Here is a 23,388-nt window from a genome sequence, read left to right on the forward strand (position 1 = left end):
AGTAGTGTTTGCTGAGTAATTTTTGCCCTTCTGGAACCAATCAGAAGCGAGCAAACCGTGCGGCGTGACAGCGGCGATAGGCGGGATCTTGAGTTTTTTTTTTTTTTTTTTTTCTCGGGCCCCCTCACCCTCCTCCTTCCATTTCACCCCTCTCTCCCCCGCCCCCGCCTCCTCCTCCTGGAGCTCTTTTTCTGCTCTTCTATTCAAAGTCAGAGTTGGCCGTGACGCGCGGCCCAGGGGAAGACGAGCAGCAGCAGCAGCAGCAGCAGCGGCAGCAGCAGCACACATCCCCGCACAATGGAGCGCGAAGCGTCCAGCGATCTGGCGTGCGGCTCGTACTGAGAGACACTCTTGTTGTTTTCCTGTGTTTTTCCACGCGCTCGCATCGTTGTTGTCGTTGCGCCTGACGAGGGTCGGATAAAGCGGCGCAAAAGGCGGCGGAGACCTCACCGGATCACGCGATGTGGGGATGGACGGCGCGCACTACTTTGACTCGCCCTCTCCAAGCGGACTATGAGGTCCCCCCTCCGAGCGAAACTTTGTCGGATCGCAAGTGGGAGTCGATAAGCAGCGCGCAGTCCCCGCAACATGGCCTCGGCTGCTAGTGCGCCCCCCGAGCCGGGGACAGGAGAGCCCGGCCGGCCGAGGCTAACGCGGAGGAGGACCCGGAGGGACTCGAGCCGCGAGCCGCCGCCGCAGCCGCAGCCGCAGCCGCCGGATTTGGACTACCTACAGCGGCCGAGTTACTGCGACGCGGGCTTCGCTTTGGAGCAGATCTCCCAGGTAACCTCGACATATTTAGAAAGAAACACAGAACACCCACGTCCACCGGCGTCTCGCTCGCACCCCCTTCCACTTGCACCCCCATGCACAAGCTTTTTGAGACGCCTTCCTCTCGTTTTCCAAACATAGAGCGTTCGGTCGTCATATCGCAAGCCTGCGTGTTTGTGCACCAGCGTGGAAGTCCATGTGGCTTGGACCACATGCAAAGCAATGCTACGCATCCTTGCCTGCGCCGAGTCCCCGTTTATTGCACAACGCTGATCGATGGTCGGGTGCAAACTTTTGCTCTCGAATAGGATGCCGTTTGTTGATGTTATCTCAAAAGGCCTCCTCCTTTTTGCATCACGTTTTAGACCTTGACAGCTTTTACCCCCCGCCCTTCAATCCAAGCCGGAGGTCCAGCTGCAAGCGTTCTCTTGGACTCCTACTTACTGTCACTCGTCGTTTTTGTTACTCTTTGGAATTGTGCCTGTGGTGTGTCCCAGCATGTGCCAGTTACCTGTGGAGTGTCACCAGTGCTGCTTTTAAGCTCATTTTTCTGTAGTATTTTCTAAAAACTCTGGTGTATTTTTGCTGTTAAATGCTTGAATACCTTGTGACCCCAAAGGTGAATTAAAATGGAGTTTAAGCAGAACTTGAGCCTGAAAAGTCAAACAATACTTATCAAATTCTGTTGTTAGTGTCCAAACTACAAACATTTCATCTTACTTTTATGTATTTCTTTTATGGCTGCTTAGTGATGCATCAGGAGTGTGCCAATGATAACCATAGAGCAGGAAATTGATTTTATGGAACCCTTTGAACACACCTGAGAGCAATGCCAGTTTTGTTCACTTTTTGCCAAGCGGATGATAAATACACTTTGTATCAATGTAAACACCTTGCAGATCCCTTGTTATTTAGTCTTTTAAAGAGATAGCACTTTTACTTTGTTTAAGTTTCATTTCCAAACCTTAATTCCGGTTTTCACATGTAAAAAAGTTTGGAAAAGTTCTAAAATGTCTTAAAACAGCGTCTGTCTTTTTAATAAAGGTTTCACAGAAGCAATAATTGCATCACTTTACATAATTTGGAAGTCGTCAAGCGTCACTGAACAAAGTATTCTACTTTGCAGGTTCCAATCTACAGGTGGCACTTGGTCTAACTCCGCTGGCTTGACTATCAAACAACTTGGAATTCAGTCCTAAAATTCCAAGCAAATTTGGTTTCACAAAGAGGAACAAGAATCCGAGTGAGAACAGGGGCAAGACAATTCATATAAAGTTCCAAATGGTTTCAAATGGTGCGCGACCAAAAAGTTTGTGCAGCGGTTCAAATATAAATTGTCAGTCAGCTCTTTAAGATTTTATTGTAGCTTGGAAGGGTTTTCAATTCAAATATTTATTGTCGTAATTATTATTGCATTGGGGTAGGTTAATGATAAAGTATGGCGAGAGTTGACTACAAATGTGGCTTTACGCTGCCCCCATTAAAACACAACCACGTTACTATTTATCTGAAGACCTACGCCCAACTGCCACAACGCAATGAATGGTAGAGGCGGTCGTTGTATATGTTTCACCCGAGCAGGTAATTGCATTGCTTACCAGTTGAACGAGACCATAATGCATGTTCTTTGGTGTCTTTCTTTCTTTCTTTAGGGCAAGGCCACTGGAAGGAAAGCACCGCTATGGCTGAGAGCAAAGTTCCAAAGACTTTTATTCAGACTGGGCTGCTACATACAAAAGAACTGTGGAAAGTTTTTGGTGGTGGGCCTCATGATTTTCGGGGCATTCGCAGTAGGTTTACGTGCAGCTAATTTGGAAACGGACGTGGAGAAGCTTTGGGTGGAAGGTAAGATGCTCTTCCCTCCGTATTTTCATTGTTTTGTGAGTTTTGGGCAATGGCATATTGAACAAATCCACATTTTGTAGCGGTTGTTTATTGTTGTTGAGACCAACCTTTGGAATAAATGCAATCATCAGAACGTCTTGTCTGCCTCTGCAAATACACCAGAGTTGTAATTAAGTTCATGAGCAGCTTTTGGGTAGAAGATTTTTTTTCTACCTCTTTGCCAAGCCGCCATTTTGTGCGATAGTGTGTGTGTGTGTGTTTCTGAGTGTGTGTGTGCCTGCCCCCAGCAGTTGAATGCTCACTGACTGTGTGTGTGGTCCCGTTTTGGACAGCTCTCAACTTTCCAAAAAGATTTGCCTCCGGCTGCAAGGGGAAGGGAGGGTGAAATAAGAGAGAGAGAGAGGGAGAAAGGGAGAAGCTGTTTGAGTGAGGACAGGAACTCGTGTTTGTGAGGCGGATCATAAAGCTCTCGCTTGTTGTTGCTAGAAGAGAAAATATACACAATGAAAGATTTAGCGAGGGGAAAAAGAGAAGAGGTTGTGCACGGGTGGCGTTGGAGAGGGTTTGGGGGTGGGGGGTTTAAGCGGCTGTGCTTCTTTTTTTTTCTTACTCTTTCCTTTGATCCACATTCCAGCACAGTCGTCTGGCCCATTCATGAATGGAAGAGCACGTTTTTATATGCCATATATATTAAACTCTTAAATAACATTGATTTGGGAATTTGGATGACAAAAAAAGATGCAGATTTGCACTTGCGTTTGGAGATTCTGCAGCATTGATTTCATTGAGCAAGAAACGCTCCACAGTCGAGTTTGTGAGACGAACAGTGTATGTTTTGTGAAGACCAGCAAAAACCTGCTGACCACTTTTAAATATACACACATGATTGGCCTGCCTACTTGATTCTGTCTGTAATTTTCTTCAAATCAAGCTTTAGTGCAATAATATAATCCAAACTATAAAAATGGCATAATCATAATTTTCACTTGTAATTGTGGAAATCTGTAATTTTTTTTATTCTGTGGTACATAATAGTGTAAATACACATTGATATTGGTTTTACCTTGAGCGCTTTGAAATTGCTAATGACGGCCTGTGGCGTGTACCACTAAATTGATAATGTAGCAGTGGTCTATTTTACATCTAGATGCAAATTTGCTCTTCATAGCTGTTGGCCCTCCTCACTAATTTCCTGACTTGTCTGGAAAATGTACTGCTCGTCTAAGGACCTTGGGTCTCCCTTGGTATGCTGGCACTCTTCATTTACCTTTGATGAAAGCACCAATTGTTTGTAGGATTGTTTATTTGTCACCATAGAGGAGAAGATCTGTAGCTGTTGTTGCGTCAGGACTTACATGTGACACACATGATGAAGTCTGTGCTGCTGGGGGGCAAGTTAACTTAGCAAATGTCAGAATTGCTGTTGTTTTACCTAAAAAAAAATGTGTCCTTAGAGGGTTTCAAATAATTATTCGTATTAGTGCATAGCTTTAACCAAGTCTCTTTATTTGTGCTTCAAATGGAAACAGGGCGTTGTTTGTGCACGCGTATCATTGTCCCAAGCTCATCTTTGAACCGTAATTACTCTAAAGAGTAAAAATATATCCAAACATTTCACGTTAAAGGTATGGTAGATGTCAGCCTACAATTGGCAGGAAAGTATAGGAAACGTCTGTCATTCATTGTGTCCTCTGTGTTTTTGGTGTGTGACTGTTAAAACGTGATCAAGTATGTTGGATGTTATTAGCTTTATTTGTAGTATTCTAAATCCACCCACGATGCACACTACCGACAACTACAGGACGCAAGTGGTTCAGAAACAAGTAGTTTTGTTGAGTTTGATGCCGTTGAGCATCAGATACACCAAAACTACCACTAGATGTCTACGTTATCTACTTTTACTGTCTGACTGACCTGTACACCCAAACACACATGCACACAAAGACCAGGCCCTAGTGGTTTCCTAGGTTCCGTACATGAGGGGTTCCAGATGGTGGTAGGGAGAGATGTGTTTGTTTAGATTAGACTACACAGCTGAGGGATAGATTAGTTCTGCCTTGACAGTGGAACGCTGTGCATTGGTGTGGTGGTGATGGGGAGGGGGGGGGGGGGGTCTGGTCAAGAGGAAAGAGAGTGGGAATGAGTGTATGGAGCGGCTGTTTATGTTTCATTTGGAGCTGCCCTACGCAGTCGACCCGCGATCGACCCCGCCTAGAAGCTGTGTGGGCCCGAGGACGCGCATGCACTCGACTCAACCTACAGGGACTGCCCCCCTCCGTTTATTATTTTAAAGCCAGCAATGTCATGCTACGTTGTTGCCAGACGTATTGTAGTCATATGATTACTATACCTGCTGCACAATCAATAATTCCTCCAATATATAATAGCTTGAGCCTCTTGTATTCCTTGTGTAGCCTTGCTGCTGCATTGTACTGACTCAGCCCTACTTACCTCGGTTCGCGCAGTTTGGATTGTGGTCCCAACATACTGTACGGTGTTTTTAAGCTATGAACGGCATGTAATGAACTTGTTAGCGCGATGTGTAGAACAAGATATGAAAACAAACAGTGCAGATCGCACAATGAGTATCCCCTGTCATTACAGTATCTGTCTATATGTGGTTATATTTCTTAAGAGGAGATAGACAAGAAAATACTGGAGCACCCAGAGATAAGTTTTAGCACAATCTATATATCTATCCCTGTGTAGTATCAGTCCTGGTGGCATGTGGGCCATCATGTGCTGCAGCCTTTTTTTTTTTTTTTTTTTTTTTTTAACCTGAGTTGGTCTCTTCACTCACAGCAATGTTTATAAGCACTCTGACACAGGAAGTTGCGTTTATTAGACAAAGTGACATAGAGTGATGTGGACGGAGAGGCTTGCTTACACAAAGAGGTGAATGTGTCGAACCACAGAGCCAAATATTTTGCAGAGGATCTTTTTTTTCTTTTTTTTTACGATTCCACCCTCTTGCCCCGCCGGAACATTGTGGATAAATGCCATGTTTATGCCAAGTATGGCACTCACAGGAAGTCATTTGTTGAAACAGGAAGTTGTAGTATTGTTGTTTGCCCTCGACCTCCAGCTGACTTGGCCTTCTGCTCATCTTCTGAGTATCACGTTTCCCGATTATCCAACTATTAAGCTGTATCCCTGATGATGCAGCGAGGAGTAGGATTAAGACCCCCCTCTTTTCATTTTTAAGAACTCCACCCGGCTACAAAATGGAAAACGGAGCCATCCCTCGGCATTTTGGGGCCAGGCAAACACAGGCCAAATTGTAAAGAAAATAGCGGCACCACCTGCCTCTAATTAAAACAGTATCGCATAAACATTGGCCTTCCTGTAGGACGGGCCCTCACGTGTTCGAAAGCTGCTCATTCTGGGCAGAGCCGATGAGGTGGGTGATGGTGGTGGTGGTGGGGGGAAGACAGGGTATGGTGAGGAGAGAATTTGCAAATGGGTTTTTGAAGCTGGAGTTGGGTTGAGACTGAGGATGAAGCCACATTGTTTAGAATATAGCATTAGCAATGAAGGTGCTCTGACTCATTCCCTTTCAGCCTATCTGATGTGTTTTGATTCGTGACGCGGCGTTCACAAACAAACTAGGTCTTTTGAACAGCTCTTCAATGTGAACGATGGGACTCGGGTCTTTGTGAGGAAGCGTTCATTCCCGCTCTCGCCGTTCACCCTCCATCGCCCCTCCCCCACCAACCACTCACTTCTGCAGGGCACGTCATCTCCAAATATTAGCGCCATCCAGTTCTACTAGGCTTTTTTAGCTGTGGAGCAAGCACCAAAAAAAAAGTCACACATGGGCCAAGTGGAGAGAGAAGGAAGGGATGGAGGGAGGGGTAGAGTTAGAGCAAAAGAGCTGCCGAAGGACTTGTGTAGATGTGTGTGGCTGCAGACTAAGATGGTAGATGCAGTTTACTGTACATGGGTATTCTAGCCAACATGTGTGGAATGTTTTGCATGTTTATGTTTACTTATTTACATATATTCTAAGAGCAAAAGAAGTTATTGAATATTTGCGTTTTAGACTTTTCCAAATGTCTATGTGAAACCGTGTTTGGCACAAGACCCAATATGCTTAAATGTACATACTACTTACACTATTTTAGAGAAAGATATTAAATGTCTCATCATTTAAACACTTGAAACTTGTCATGAATGACGATATATCACAAATCTCCATGTGAATATTAGGGGAGTAACATGTTGAAACAGTCATTTGAATGGCTCTTTTTAGCCGATGCATGGTAAAAAGCCAAAAGTGTCATTATTAGTTTTTATCAGTTTTTCTCATAGGTATTGAAGGAAAAGGTCCCCTGTAAGGCTAATTTTGTTGAAAGTGCAGTTTAGTTAGTTTGCGGTCACATAACCTATGACTTGACGGAATGGATAGGCGCATGTGACTTAGGATTACATTTTTTTTCAAAGCTCTACCAAAAAGGTGAGGCCCCTGGAGTGCTTTATATGTATGTGGAAAGGGGGCGGGGGGTAGTGTTGCAGCCAGGGGCCACAGGGGTAGACCCTTGGGATCTTTAGGTCATCTCGTAGAGGCCCCCACTATTTAAAAGCTCACCTGATACTCACCCTGTGGCCTGGGTGCAGAGTGAAGACTCACAGCAGAGGAAAGGAGGCTGGAGGATGGTTTGGAAAGAGTGAACAGAAGGGTGGTGGTGGTCACGGAGGGGTCCTGAAATGCAGTACAGGGTGCAGCTGTCATGCGTCATGGCTTGTGTCCTGCATGTAAGTGTGTGTACCAGTTGCACAACGTGAGGTCATTTGCTATATCATTACAAGGGGTCCTCAGTTCGTGATGGTCCACCTGAGGTTGCAAACATCGCACAATAAAGTAGTTTGTGCAATTCCGTCACAAATTTTCATCATGAGGCACAAGTTGTGCGTAGTTACTGCGCTACTCAGTATTTTTTTATTGAATTGTTTTATATTGGGGCCGCACGGTGGGAGCCAACTTCACTAAAAGGCAATTTTTTCAGGAGAGCCTCAAAAAAGACCATTAACAGTTCAAACAAGTTAAAAAACAAAAATATTATTAAGTGGGCAGACTCGTTAGCGCATCCACCTCATATGCGGAGGTCGCGGGTTTGCTTCGGGCTCCGGCCTTCCTGTATGGAGTTTACATGCCTGTGCCCGCATGGGTTTACTCCGGGATGCTGGTCTTTACGTGCCTTGCAATTAGCTGGCAACCAGCTCAGGCCTTTTGCCCGAAGATAGCCACGATAGGCTCCATTGCACCCGTGACCCTCGTTAATTTAAACGGCTCGGATAGTGGTTTGATGGATATTTTATGTTGACGACCTAGACTATTTTGCTTTTTGACGTGCTCCAAAGTTGGCTCTTTCTGTGTTTAAAAAAACAAAAAATGTACGAATTTCCAAAGTTGAATGAGTTTGAATGTTGAGGCAACACTGTTATACAGGGGACCCCTCATGCTTTGACACCTGCGGAGTCACCTGTTTCGCCATTCACTGCTGGCGTTGTCCCTGTCCCCCATGAAAAGCAGGGGTTTTCCTGCCCTCTATAAATGGAGCCCGCAGGTCTATATTTATTAGAATATGGTTTGATTGGACATCACATCCTTTCCTGGCTTCAACCTTTGCATGTGTTTTGCCTCACGTGTGATTGAGAGCTGATTTGACAGAGTCCGTGCTCATTTTGTTGTTTTGCATGTACACACGGTGGGGGGCCAGTGGGTTGTACTTGCAGAAGACATCCTTTCTTGTGGATGAGGAGGCCAAGCTTGTGCCTTACACGTGTAATGATGAGACCGTTTTTTTATGGCCATGGGAGCACACACTCAGTCACAGGAGCAGAGTTGGAATTTTGGTCAACTTGAACAAGGCTTACTATGCTATTTTCTCCTCTATTCATTTTTTTCCCCTCCTCTCCACACTCCGTCTCCAACCGCTCTCATTCGGCAGCAACTCAAACATGGCCACACATCCCATGCGCTTGCTATTTTTGTACATAACATCTTGGTTTTTCTGAGTGATTGTTGTGTTCAAATAGAGGGATAAAACAATGCGCGTTTTATTTCTTTGCCACCCAAACGCAGACAAAACTTGTGCTGACCAGAAAGTAGATTAAAGCGCCGTAGAAAGAAATAACATTCCAACGTTGTTGTGTTAAACTTTATGAGTTGATGAAAAGTACAGACTAGCTGGTGAGGGATTTAGTGTGGGGAAACACTGCGCCTGTGGTACACTTTTTCTTTTTTTTCAAGCTCGATGGCCTTCATTTGAAAACAGCTCTGTGTACATTGCCCGTAAGGAGCTACAGTAGAACCTCCGAATTTGAAAACCCTCCTTTTTGGGGATGGCTTTCAAATGATTCTCATTTCAAAACAAATGACTAATTCATTAGTTGTTGTCATAAAAACTGTGAAGCTGACAGGGTCTTTTAATTTGCATTTTCACATTATCGATCACAAAGGTAATAGTGTAAAAAGTTAGCAACTGTAAAATAAAATAAAAATGAATAACCCCCCCAAATACTTTTTTCTTGTCAATATGGATTTTTACAATTTCAACCAATGTTGAGCAAACTAGTAAACCCAACAAACATTCAAAGAAGGTTTGTTGTTTTAAAAATAGATCCTTTGCAAAATGTTCAGAGGATAAATAATGTAACAATTTTAGTTCAGGTTTTAACATGACATTCATAGCTTGTGCTATAGAAAAAACTGCCATTCAAAGATTATGCATGACTTGCTTAAATGCCACAATTATGTTGTAAGCAACTACTGTTAGCACATCTTGTATCGCACCTATTCCACTCCATTTCACAAAATGCAAATTTTCGAATCAACGCTTTTCAAAATGATGAAATAATCAAATTAATATGTCATTGCGCTTGGGTGCTCGCAGAATAAGGTGTTCCCACTCATTCACAAATGACACCCTGAGAGATGCCTCCAAGCCGTTCTGTTTACATTTTGCATTCTTGCAGGCGCTCATATTCAAAAAGCAGAGAGGCCTGCGAATGACCGAGCACAGGAGACCGTGGAGAGAATTACCCTGTTCCCTCCTTCCCTCCCGCTCTCTCTCCTTCTCTCTGCCAGAAAGGTCTCTCTCTTTTACCCCTCCTGCACTCCCCCCATCCCTGGCTGGAGAGAGTGGCCTCAGAATGCCAGATGTATTACAGAGCGAGCCGCGGCAATGTAAACACTCAGGCCTGCCATGAGAGCAGGGTGGTCTGGCCTCCCTCCCTCTGTCCCACTCTCTCTCCTTCCATCCCTCCCTCCCTCTTCCTCTTCACCTCACTCCCTCCCAACGCCGCTTGCCAGAGGGGTGGAGGAAGCAGCAAACAGAGGAGCGAGAGTGTGTTTGTAGCTGGAGTATAGTAGCTGTACTGTTTTTCAATGCAAGCATACAATAAATTTGTTTTGGAAGCTGTCCAAACTGCCCCTGAGGCGCGCACGTCGTCAAACACCTGAATCGCAATTCCCCCTGCAAAGCGTCATAGAATCTGGCAATTACACCGGTACCGCACACGCACATGTGACTGTGAGTAAAGATTTAGAGATACAAAACATTTCCGTTCTCGCTGAGGCTTTGCGTAGCCAGACGTTGTCAGTTTGTGTGTGTGTCGCAACAGTTATTTGTGTGCTAGTAGAGCGTTCAAGCAGGGGCGATGAATACATTTCCTTCGCTTTTGAGGAAAATGAGTTGGATGATGTTAATTGGAATGGGAAGAATGGTGAACTACTGGTAAGCACACCGACTTAAATTTTTTGGTTTAAGTGTTTAAATCCTTGCTTGTTAGCTTCATTTACATTTCTACAATGTTTATAGCTGTCAGTATAATAATGCATTATTTTATTTGACGAATTTATGGCGTCTCAAACATGCTTTCCAATGGCTACCTTATTCAGGTTCTCATTCATATGATGGTACACTACATTGTGCATCCACAGCTGACCCGGGGAAAGCTGACGGACGTGTGGGTTCCATTTTGCGCCTACGTTCCCTCTGACCAACCATCAGAAACCAGTTGGGTGAAGTGTTTTGCCCAAAGGGCACAAGAACATGACTTGGACAGAACGTTATTTGAATTTAGTTACTGGACGACCTGCTCTAGCGCCTGAGCCACGATCGCTAATAACAACTTTTTCTAAGACACCTGATTCAAATGATCAGCATCATTATCAGGCTTCTACTTTGCCTGCTGATGAAACCTGAAAAACATGCAGGGTACCGACCGGCCCTCAAGGACCGAGTTTGGACACCCCTGCAAAACACCTATGGATACAGAGTCATCAGAACCCAACCCGTGGGCCAAACGTGACCGAGACCTACCCCCTTTGGAATCGGCCTGACCGTTGAAAAAATGACGCAAATGCGTGAAAAGTAATACCCATCCAGACCATCTGCGGCAGTATTCACTATTTCTCAGTTAGACAAAGCCAACCACAAAGCTCTTCATGGGGTCGCGATATAAATATGTCAACGATGCACTCGATGAAGTCCTTGGAAAAGTGTGTAAACTATTGATCCCGAAGGAACTTATGGATCAGTAAAAGGTTATGATGTCAGAAAAGGGAATCTAACCATTCCTCCAAAGGAGAAGGCCACCTGAACATTGTCACTTGTGTCTTAAAGTCTCCGGACATGTGCATTCATGAATTTGAACTGAAAAAAAACCCTTGATTTCACGATGGCTGAAGTAACCACAGCAACGCGTCATGTAAAAACAAAGAGGTTTGAAGGGGGGGGGGGGGGGTGAGAACTACTTGTCATAGTGTGCATGCGCCGCGCTTTAGGAATGTGCCACATGGGGACACCTGGAATCACGCGGGCTATCTTTCCAGGAAATGACGGAGAGATGGCTGCTGCAGATTGGCTTCTTCGACCGAGCCAATCAAGCTTCGGCAGGGAGGAGCTCAGCTGTGTTGAATTTGATAGACCCTGATATGGATTTCCCCAACTGAGCTGGAGCAACAATGTGCTCAGATTCGGCACAGTTATTTGCCGGCCGCTGCATTTTCAAACTGTGCTTCCAGTATTGGGTGAATCCGTTGGACTTGAATAACTTTTTTCGGAGTGGAGGGGGTATGGGATCGAACCTGAATGAAGGCAGCAACGTGGAAGAATCTGCCCATTGAGGGAGAGTGTGAATATACACCTCATTCCGACTATTAAATGCACCCATTTTAGGGGTTGCAAGGGCCGGACAGGTGATTAGCATAATCAGGGATGAGGGAAGCCATACATATGTTAATGCCATGTGTTTGAGTTGGTAATAGAGGTTTGAGTCTCATAGCTGCACATGGAGGTAGCACATGGATATCACAGCACTTCCCTTGTACTGTATGTCAATTCATCTTTCCTCATGTTTATTCAAATTTCGCCTCTGTCCAAATCAAGCCATTAATGCTGCGTCCCTCCTGTGTATAGCGGCCCCCTTCCTCTCTAAAAAGGGAGAGAGCAGGGAAACTGTAGTAAGGGGAGGGCTTTACCCTGGGTCAGATGGGGTCTCGGCTCTCAGTGAGACCTTTCATCACATATTTGTGGCTGCATACACACCTGCATTGCTGAGTCCACATTCAAACCTACACTTCCTGCACTTTTTTAAATGGCAGGAACTTCTGCCAAAAGTAAAAAAAAAAAAAAAAAAAAGCTTGCTACAGTTTGGAGAAAATGGTGCCTGTGTATGTGTGTCACCATAACTTAAGAGTTTGTCGAAATGTATTACTATGTTTCCTTTGTAGTGTCATTTCTTTTCCTTTCCATACTCAGTGTGTCAAAGTTTTTGACCATTAACTCGTACTCGAAAAAATATGGTGTTATTATTACAATGCTTTATGAGAAAACATTATTACTCAAAACGATTTGGGCATTTCAAAACGTACCTTTTTTTTTGTTAAAAAAAAAAAACAACAAAAAAACAAAACAAAAAAATACTTTAATTCTAATGACTGTTCTCTCCGTGGTGGAAAGAGCTAAAGTAAAATATAACGAAGACAAATTCACTTGTTTGTACCAGCGAACTTCCGTAATCAATAGTTTTGCCACTATGTTTTCTGTGCCGTGAAGAAATTCCGAAGGTCTGGCCACGCGGATGCTGTGCGGTTGCCAAACTGACGTCATTTGACGCATGCAGCCGCGTGGATAGCGGGCGCGTTAAACATAAACCAAGCTTTGCTGCCAGCCTTCTCACCACTGCTGTTGGATTTGCTCACTTGCTATTTCTTAAGTTTAATGATGGTGGTAGGATGACAAAGTGCTAGCCAGCTTTTTAAAGTTAATATTGTCGAGGATCATCTCAATTATTCGTGGCAGCCAATATTGTGATGGGGATTAAATTTCGAGTAACTGTGCTGCCCTATGTTCCTACAATACAAGCATGTATTGCACACACACATATGTATGTATGTGTATATATATATATATGTATGTGTGTATATATATATATATATATATATATATATATATATATATATATATATATATATATATATATATATATATATATATATATATATATACACACACACACATGGCCACAAAATGGAGAAAAATATGGGGTTGTCCCGAGGTAAAATGAAGGGCTAAGATTTAGAGGGAGCTAAGCAGTCTATTAAAACCAAGGAGAGACAGCAGATGGTCAAAGGTAGGCAAGTAGGAAGAGTAATGATTTTGTGGGCTGATTGGTGGCAGCAGCTGAGCGCTTTTAAAGGCAGGAAGGAGGCAAATGGACAGCAGTCACATATTGAGGATTTCCTGTGGTAAACCATACCTGGTGACACAAGGACGGTGAAGGTTTTTCTTTCTTCTTTCTTCATTCTGATGGTATGCGCTGGGAAAATTGATTTACAGTTACTCTATTTTTTTTTTTTTTTAGTTTTATGTTGGAAATGTTGCTTCTGCTCTTGGATTTAAAATAATATTCCCAAAACATGCATGGCAGGTGGCTTGGACATACTAAATTGTCCTTAGGTGCGATTAGCTGGCAACCAGTCCAGGGTGTCCCCCGCCTACTTGCCCAAAGTCAGCTGAGATAGGCACCAACAAGCCTGCGTCCCATTTGTGGATAAGCAGCCTTAAAAAATAAATGGATGGCATGTTATGGTCAGTTCACAAATGTTTAGATGAAAATTCTGGTTATGAAGATATATGGCATCATACCCCACTTTCATAATGCAATTAATATTTTCAGCAGGTTTTAACAGTGTGTCCATGAAATGCATTTTAAATGTCAAAACATACGCTCGCATTGCCAGTCATCGCATGTCATGTGCACTGCACTTTCTTTTGTACATGTCAAGTCATTTCCCGTCTGACTTTTGGGGGTCTCAGGGGATGGGAGGTCACCTGATGCTTGGTGGTGGAGAGATGACCTTGATTTAGGGGGCTTCCTCTCCCACCACAGGGGGTCTCTCCTGATAGGGGTGCTAATCCAGCTAATCCTATGCACACACAGACACAAAACCACACTCATGAACTTCGACAAATTTTCTTTCTATATAAACACGCTTGCACACACATTGTGATACAATGCGGTCATGTCTGGTTCATTTATTACCATGAAGTTGTGTGTGTGTCTGTTGTTTTGTTTTTTTATTGCTTACTATGCGAGCTGTTAAAGCAATGCTTATTTTGTCAGTATTTTGCTTAAGTGTATGTTTCTTTAGTTATATTGTTTGTGTTTTCCGTCAAGCATGCAACATGTGCTTGCTGGGCATGCAGGGCGTGGGGCTATGTTGTCAAGAAAGCTGCCGAAGTGGTGGAGAGGTGGGGCGAGCAAAAAAAAAAAGGGGGGGGGGAGGGGGCTCTGGCTTTGACAGAGAGGCCTGGCTGATTGCCATCATGATCTGGCCAATCACAGGCCAGCTTTGAATAGAGCAAAAAAAAAAAAGGGGGGGGGGGGGAGTGTAAAAAGGAGGAGGAGAAAGGGTCTGAAAGGAAGGAGGGAGGGCAAAAGGGGAGGAGGTGGGGGGTCAGTGTCAGTTCCTTAGAAGCCCACTTTCTCTCCCTCCATTATCCAGAAAAGAGGGGAGCAGGGGTTAATGTTATGCAACACGCTGAATACTACCACTCACACAAGCCCTCTGCTAGCTCATCTAACACTCTTAGACAATCTAGCTGTTGGACTGTCCCGTCATGTTTGCTCCAAGATATATTGCAGAAGTACGCATTATTGACAAATGTATTGGTACACCTGGTCGCCTCATGTTTAGATAAAATAAGCACTTTGCAGCTTCTAGGAAGACAAATAGTGGAACTTCTCTGCGGGAATTGTTCTTGCCCATTCATCCTCAAAGTGTTTGATTACCTTGTATGTAAAACTAATATGTACACAATCATATTGCACACATTTATATTCCACAAATGTCATGTTAATCAGAATGCTGTGTTCAGTGTAATGTGGGTTCATAGATGCTATTACTGTAAGATATATATATAATATATATATATATATATATATATATATATATATATATATATATATATATATATATATATATATATATATATATATATATATATATATATATATTACTTTGGCTTACAAAGTTTTATCATAATCAATCGTTAAACTCATAAGAGATTTTTGGAGCTCATTTGCTAAGCAGTATTCTACGTCTAGCTGTTCTAAGATTATCATTAATGTGCCATTCAACATGTTGGGAAATTTCATTGGGTTTTTTAGGTTTGGCATTTGCAAATGAAACTGTGTACTATCTATACAACAGTGTGAGTGTATAGAGGCTCCACAAAAAGAGGACGTGAGGAATGGAGACGGGCACAGGAAGTAGTTGAAAGTCAGGGACACCTTTCAGACACATTGTGATTAAGCAGTTTTCTGAGGAGAAGGGATATGGGAATATGTGTCATGAAGGAAACACAGCTGTGTATACACACATATACACACACACGCACATTCTCCTGGTCCAGCTGGGGTGTTAATTTCACCCCGAGGCTATGTAAGTGTTGACCCCAAAAACGCATAACCTCGTGAAGTGAGGAATTCTCTGAGCCTGAGGCCGTAATGTGCCGTTTCCTGTCCAGCACCAACATTCCTTTAAGTTGTCCCGTCCTTCGCTTCGCCAACTTTGGGTGGCACCCGTGCCCACCCCCCACCACCACATAATGTCCCAAAATATGACTAAATAGGATGCGCCGCTTTGCACGTTTGCTCAATTTGCTCTTTGCAGTGGACTTGAACTAAGCCTGCGGGGTCAACTTTAACTCCTGAGCATTGAGGGTATCAGACAGGCCAGCCTGCTCATGCACCGTCGACGGCCAAATCACTTCCATGCGTGCTCCTTTTTCTTGGGGTAAAGGAAGAACAGCGTAATGTCGCCGCATGTCGCTTTGCTGAGGACGTGGCCTGCTATTAATGAGGAGTATTACAAACATGCCATCAGATGGGACTGCTGCTCGCGGCTGGGGGAATAAAAAGAAATCAAATATGTTTTACTAATGCCCGGAGACATGGCTCCCCTCTCCCCCCTCTTGTCTGGGTGGTCCGGCCTCAGCCAAAGACGCATGCTTATGTTTAACTTAATGCTATTACAACGCTCTGCAAATATTCATTCTATGCCCGCTTGCTCCAACCAAGGCGCATTGTTAAACTGGGTTAAGACGTCATAAAATGTTAGATTTTTCAAACACGCATGGTACTTCATGTGTGTCTATGCAGATTCATACATATCTTAGATCCCAAAGTACGCACAGGCAATTTGGCCAACTTTTAATTCACTTATGTTCAAATTCCTTATAAATGAGTGTGTACAAATCTGCACTGGTTGGTAATGGTATTCTGCCTTGGCGGCAGTTTGGATTTCTACCGAGTTCCTCCCTATGCATCAGGTTTTGAATGTTTGTTTGAATGCTGGCAGCATTTTAACTTCATCGTGCTGCACACCAGCGAGTGTTCAGATATCGATTTTACTTGATTTGCGGGAAAAATAGGCTACAAGCTAATGTAGTTAGAGCAACGTAGTGACGATTATGATACGGGGAAGATAGGGCGGGAAGTGTAAAATTACAATCTGCGTGGCGATCAGATCATCATAGAATCAGTTGTGCTAATGTGGATACTTTAAAGCAGGGGTGCCCAAACTTTTTGGGACCTGAAATCAATGATGACAAACGATAACCTAATAACTTATGGTGGCTGGCCAATACAGCTCAGCACCAATATATTAATTTAATAGTGTTTTGTTTTTTGTTTTTTTAAGTGATTTCACTGAACAAAGAGCAAAATAACCGAGACAGGATAGACACATTTACCAGACAATAACTTATAGGGATGGGTCTGAAGTGCTAAGAAATACACGGGGGGAATGTGCTGCCTGCCAATCTTCTCCATTACAGTAAATATCCAAAGGTTTTGAGGAGAGCCATTGCTTCAAAATAAACTGTGTCATAATAAGTAATGTATGAGACGAACAGCCTTGTTACACCTTTATTTTGAAGTTCCCCCAGGAAACATAGTGACAATTTTTTTTCAGCTAACTTTTTTTCCAGTCGACCGACACTACCTTGGCGGATTGACCGTAGTCAACACATAGAGCACCTCTGCTATATAGGTTATAAAATCTACCCACAGCCCTATATGCAAGCATGCACATAAACGGTATGTGCGACAGAAATGACTGATCCGCAATGTATGTTGCGCAATGTAGCCATGAGAACCGAGCTTGATCTGAACCAATGTTTTTTTCTTCTTTCTGAAAAGTGGCTCCAAAATGTGCCGTGGCTTGAAGCACACATAAATGTGGTGCAAGATTTACCGCACATTTCTTCAGCAAGCATTTCATACAAGGTCGAAGATTTTCAGCCATCCATTAGTTGACAAGTATGAAAAGAGCACATGAATGTAGCTCAACTTATGGCTAACAAACAAGCAAATCAAAAAGGAATAGCTAATCGCCCTCTTGCTGGGAGGCGAGACAAAATGCAGGAACAACGCAGGCTCTGTGTAACCTTTGGAATCCACAAAGTGCCCCACAAATTGCCCCCCTTTCATAAAGCTAAGCATGCATGTCCTATGTCTCCCATTCTGAAGATATTTGTTGTTTACCGAAGCGGCTTGGACTTGCTGTCAGCGCTGCATATCATTCTCGTGAGGGTGTTTATGGTGTCACTCTTTAGTGAAAAAAATGTACTTCTAATTTTGTGTGTCTTCAATCAGGGGTTCAATGCCTTTGTTGTTACCTCCCCTAGAGAACCTTTTTTTTCCTGTTGAGCATTTTGTGTAATTCTTCACTGATTAATACATGATCAAGATGGTTCATCTCTAGCATTGTTATGCACGCTAACATAGTTCTCTCCATATGGATTGGTGTTCCTCCAGAAATGAGACTGCAGACATATTTTCACGAGTGCACTGGCATGGGTTTGTCTTACCCGTGTGTGTGTTTGTGCGAGAGGCTTTGCCAGAGCAGCAGCTTGGCCGTGCCGGGCTGGAGGCGGCCAGCGGAAGGAACTGAAAGGCGGCTTTTGTAGCCGGGGCGAGCTGAGAGCCGAGGGCGCACGCACAGGGCTTAGTCCCACCATGATACCGGGAGCAGAAGCTGGACGAGAGCCACCCTCTCTATCACACACGCATTCAGTCCAAGTTGTCGGGCATAGCCTGTTTGAGTGGCAGCGTCAAATATAGATTTGCTCATTGGCTGACTACACACAAAGTGATATAGTTCAAGATTGTGAAGTGTTATAGGGTTGAGGCCCGACTTATATGAATGTGACTTTGCTCTGCACAACAACAAAAGATCACTTCTCCACTCACACAGACATCGCGTTAACATTCTGTGACTTTTGCACATGCACGACACTTTACACTCACTGGCCACTTTGTAAGGTCTAATCTAAAGAGTGATAAAGCATAAGCTGCATGAAAAGTGTTTGTTGCCATGTTGGTGGTGTGTGTCGTATGTCAAGATATAATAAGCATCATACTGTGGGTTAACAACAAGCAGGGTTCTCAATTGATTTTATTTTATGTATTTATTTGTTTGTTTATTTAAGTGAGAGACCACGCGTGAACAATTTTCGTGTGTGTATTATTGCGAGATAAACTCGACATGACCTATATCTGCAAGGGCATTCACGAGCCTCCCATCGCAAACCAAATGGCAATATGGGGCCACAGGCACTCTCAGAATTCCGCAAATACAAAGAAAAAGTGGAAAAGAAAGAGAAGCTAGCATAACTATTATCTGATATTGAGATTGCGCTTACAAGTTCTTGTTATTAATCATTCTTCATCTAGGAGCTGCAGGTTCCTTTCTAGTTGCCCATAATTCCATTTGACATCACAATCCAATATTAGACCAAATAGATGTGGACCACTTACTCTACAAGAAATTGAACAGTTTTCAGTTAATAATAGCAATTGTCTGCCCCAACCATCGTCTTAACAGATAGGAAGGAGAAATTACTCCAATAACAGGGCGGGATAAAGTTTCAGAGATAGCCGAAAGTGACGTTTTTTTTTTACAATTGAGAGTGATGGAAGGGGAAGAAATTGTTCACATTTAATAGAATTGTCTGCATGTCACCTGCTTTAAATGTTTCTAAACTTGCAGCACATGTGGTTAGTCTATTTGCAGAAAGACATTTTGAGCCCATGTCATTCAATTTTGTTTATGCCATATTACGATTTAGCTTATCTGCATTGTCCACATTTGGAGTAGTTCTTCTGAAGGCTAAATACCCTTTCATAATACTATCAAAGTTTGGGAAAAAAACTAAGACTTTGAAAGCAAACTCCCCACAGACAAGCATGCTGTTTTCTACTTTTCCTTTAGTGCTTCTTTTATAACTGATACTAAATCTTATCGGTGCTCGAAAAAAAGCACATCTATCCCAGCGTGTGCGACATCAAACGTTTTAAAACTCCAACTCTTTAAAAAAAGAGAGCAATCTGAAAGCTGAAGTTTTCCATATACTGTAATACTTTTTAACGGCCGCTTCTCCTGGCAGTGGGCGGGCGTGTGAACCAGGAGCTCAAGTACACGCGACAGAAGATCGGTGAGGAAGCCATGTTCAACCCTCAGCTCATGATCCAGACCCCACGCCAGGAGGGAGCCAGTGTGCTGACGGTGGATGCCTTGCTACAGCACCTGGAGTCAGCCTTGCGGGCCAGCAGAGTTCATGTTTACCTTTATAACCGGTAAATGACCATTTGTGTCACCATTCTAACCCGTTTAAAAAGGTCTACTTTCAGCGGAATAGCAACATTTTAAAGATACGGTATCATCTTGAAATTAGATTTTTCTTGTGATGGCTACATTTTGTTTCTCCTTTTTTTGCGCAGACAATGGAAATTGGAACATTTATGCTATAAATCAGGAGAACTAGTCACAGAAGCACATTACATGGATCAGGTGAGTTGGAAAATGTATTTTCTTTTTTTGTATGTTAGTAACATGTATGCCACCAAGCAGACGAGGAGGTATTGTGCCAAAATCAAAACGCTGTCAAAAAAATCCAATTGAGCTCTGGTTCTCCACTTTACCTGAGGATTCCATTTAGTAGATATGAATTCACAATCTTTTGAAATACATTACATTACACCAAAGCAAATGATAATAATTCTCAGGATTTGTTTGATGTGTCACCTAGCTGTTTATTTCACATTATAAATGATAAATAAAGATTAAGTGCCTCATCATGGCAAAATTCCTGGTGTTAATTTCGGCTGACTATAACATGTGTATATTTGTGTGTGTGGTCAGATCATAGAAAAACTTCATCCCTGTCTCATCATCACACCTCTGGACTGTTTCTGGGAAGGTGCCAAGCTCCATTCTGGGATGGTCTATTTACCGTAAGTATTCTCAACCTTCCTTTGGGTGCTCACTGCAATCTTTAGACAATTTGCTACTCTTCTAAACTGGTCAAACTGATTTTGTTTCCAGCTAGCAAGACACTTTTATTCTTTGGTATTGTGTATATAGTTTTGATTACAATGTGTGTGATTCCATTATGCCTGGACATGGTTGTGAAATTCTCAAACAACCACCATATTTACCCACTTGAAGGACACACTTCTAAACCCAAATCTGGATGTGTACTATATACGGTATCTTAAAGATTAGAAAATAAAATTATATATTATTAATGTGATGACATGATTCTGTGATGTGTTAAAGGTTGTACCATTCGTCCTATTCTTCCTCTGCTGGACTCTGTGTGAAAATCTCAAACAGATAAGCATGAGGTCCTCTGTTCTGGAACTCATGCAGCAAATACCCAGGCTATTGGACAGTTGTGAGCAACTGCCGCTTTTTTGAACCACTAGCTTACTCCATAGAGATGATTTTTAATCAAATGCCCCAGGATGTAGCGTTAATTGCCACCACATTTATTGATATGCAAAACCAGTTACAATGAGGCATTGGAGGTTTACAGAGTTGCCTATCATGCAGCTCTCATTTCCCTACTTCATAATAAATGCCCCCTTCACTTTTGCTCCGTAATTGGCAATCAATTTGAAATGCAGTCTACCTTAAGGTCTGAATCAGCCGGGATAAACGCCTTCTTAGAATTGTTGTTATGGCAGCACTATAACGGTGAGTCTGTTTACAAGACAGCGAGGAAGAGATGTGGATCTCTGAATCTTGTTTTTCTATCTTTTATGTGTGCTTCCCAGGCACACTTAACTCAACCATTAGACTCCACAAGCATGTGTTTGCATGTGTGCATGTGTGTGTGTGTGTGTGTGTGTCCTGAATTCGTCTTCTCTGAAGGCTCTATTGTAGTGGTTGCTGGCATGCGTATCGCTGGCGATCGCTTCTCTTCAGCCCTGGGCCTCACATCATTGTCTGGCCTTTCTGTTGCTAATGGCCTGCTGCTACAGTAATACTTTTCCGCAGCATACATAAGTGTGTTTGCATGCACATGTGTGCTTCTGTGTATGTGTGTCAAAGGCAACTCCTTATCAAACTGAGCCAATTGATCCATGCACGCAATACTTCAATTTGTCCTTTTGGTGCAAAGCGGTAAATGAAGTTTTTCCATGTTCTGGTTGGGAGGCTGGGAATAATAACCCAAGCCTGGTTAAGCACATACAATGTGCTCTGAATGACAGAGAGAAAGAGAGATTTAGGCTGGAATGTGTGAGGCATGGCGAGCTTAAAAGGGACAAGGAGCGATTGGACCAGGAATCCAACCGTGGCACTGGGATTTCCTATTTACTGTCAACTTGCGAGGGTTTAAATAAAAGAGAACTTGGTAGTATTCCTTTACCTGAACAGGTCCATCAGCCTCATGCAACAACTGCCTTTTTTTTTTGGCCTGTTGAAGACATGACTGATGAAATATCTGTCAAACCTCCTTCTCACAAGCACTTTTACCACCCACAATGCAGCAACTGTATGTATAATGAGCTGCCCCCCAAAAGTCATGTTGCTTCCACTTACATTGGCTCATGGCGTTGCATTCTTGGTTTATTTCTGCAGGGAAGATGAGATTGAGCAAAACAAATACACAAATTACTGTATACTGTTTTTCTGACCAACATGATCACTGTTGTTCTACTTCTATCAAATCTACTTACATGGCACATTTCCCCATATGGGTTGAGGGAAAAATGGAGCCAATCCCAGCTGATTTAAAGGAATGATTACAACGCTCCCTGATTTTCTTTTTTCGCTTACAGTTTTGGACCATTACAAACGTGTCCTATATCCTCCTGAGACCCGGCCATTTCATTTGTGTCCACTGTATTGGACATCTGATGTCCTAGTCACAGTGTGCTTAATAGAGGATGTCTTGGCCTTTCCTATGATGCCTTATGTGTTTGTGTAGAATGCAATTAACTTTATTTATTTGCTGAGACACAAATGTTCACAACAGTGGACACGATTGAATAGGTTGGATTTCAGGGGGCTAAGTAGAAACTACCTTGATTGAAGACTAGAGTAAAGCAAAATAAATGGTATTTAGGTGACGAAGAATGCTTTTACGCTTATCTCCATCGCTATACTTTCACACAGTGGTAAAGACCCTTTGCAGTGGACCAATTTCGACCCCAAGGACTTTCTGGAGGACCTGCGGCGTGCACACTTTCCTGTGGACAGCTTTGAGGACATGTTGGAAAAGGCAGATGTCGGCCACGGCTATATGGACCGACCCTGCTTAAACCCCTCTGACCCCGACTGCCCCCTCACTGCCCCCAACAAGAACTCCACCAAGGTAGCGCCTACCTCTGTATATATTTTTTGGCTCAATGCTGGAATTTTGAGTCTAGCTGTTGACAGTTTATTTTCTCATCCTGTTTTGGTTTTATCATGCCAAAAGCCGTTAGATGTGGCATGGACCCTGAGCGGCGGCTGTCACGGCCTGTCCAGGAAATACATGCACTGGCAAGAAGAGCTGATTGTAGGCGGCACCACAAAGAATGGCAGCGGACCCCTACTCAGGTAACATATCCAACAATATTTGTGCCCTGCTTATTCTGGAAGAAGTGTGTGTTTTCTGTTCTCTCTCTTTTTTTTATGTATTCTGAAATTGTGTGTGTGTGTGTGTGTGTGCGTGTGCATATGCGTACACTGTAAATCTTGCAGTCATTAGCAGATTCCAGTGAAGTCTTCCAGTCCCAGCTGCTTCCTTTCAGCACAGACTACTATGCATGGACACCACACTCACACACACTCATCCTGTATATATGTACATACTGTACATGTACTCCAATGATCTATGGCCGAGCCAGCTCATCCAAATATTCCACATTTTTAGCTACACAAATTTAATTCCAAAGCAAGCAGTGAGACAAATCTTTCAGGTC

General features: G+C 43.2%; 1 protein-coding gene across 2 annotated transcripts in view; it reads left to right on the plus strand.

Moving 5' to 3' along the window:
* The first annotated feature begins 220 nt into the window (after positions 1-220).
* Positions 221-23,388, plus strand: part of ptch1 (patched 1) — a 56,847-nt gene continuing 33,679 nt past the window's right edge. For both annotated transcript variants that reach the window (XR_015866310.1, XM_088420724.1), the window contains exons 1-7: positions 221-783; positions 2,424-2,616; positions 19,581-19,770; positions 19,915-19,984; positions 20,336-20,427; positions 22,598-22,796; positions 22,902-23,023. Coding sequence is in view for 1 of the 2 variants with exons in the window: in XM_088420724.1 (XP_088276850.1) it covers positions 589-783; positions 2,424-2,616; positions 19,581-19,770; positions 19,915-19,984; positions 20,336-20,427; positions 22,598-22,796; positions 22,902-23,023 (1,061 nt within the window). In the remaining variant the exon portion in view is untranslated. The remainder of the gene's footprint in view (positions 784-2,423; positions 2,617-19,580; positions 19,771-19,914; positions 19,985-20,335; positions 20,428-22,597; positions 22,797-22,901; positions 23,024-23,388) is intronic.

The sequence above is a fragment of the Hippichthys cyanospilos genome, chromosome 1 (assembly GCF_059441005.1).
Source record: "Hippichthys cyanospilos isolate Australia breed blue-spotted pipefish chromosome 1, RoL_Hcya_1.0, whole genome shotgun sequence".
Taxonomy (NCBI): domain Eukaryota; kingdom Metazoa; phylum Chordata; class Actinopteri; order Syngnathiformes; family Syngnathidae; genus Hippichthys; species Hippichthys cyanospilos.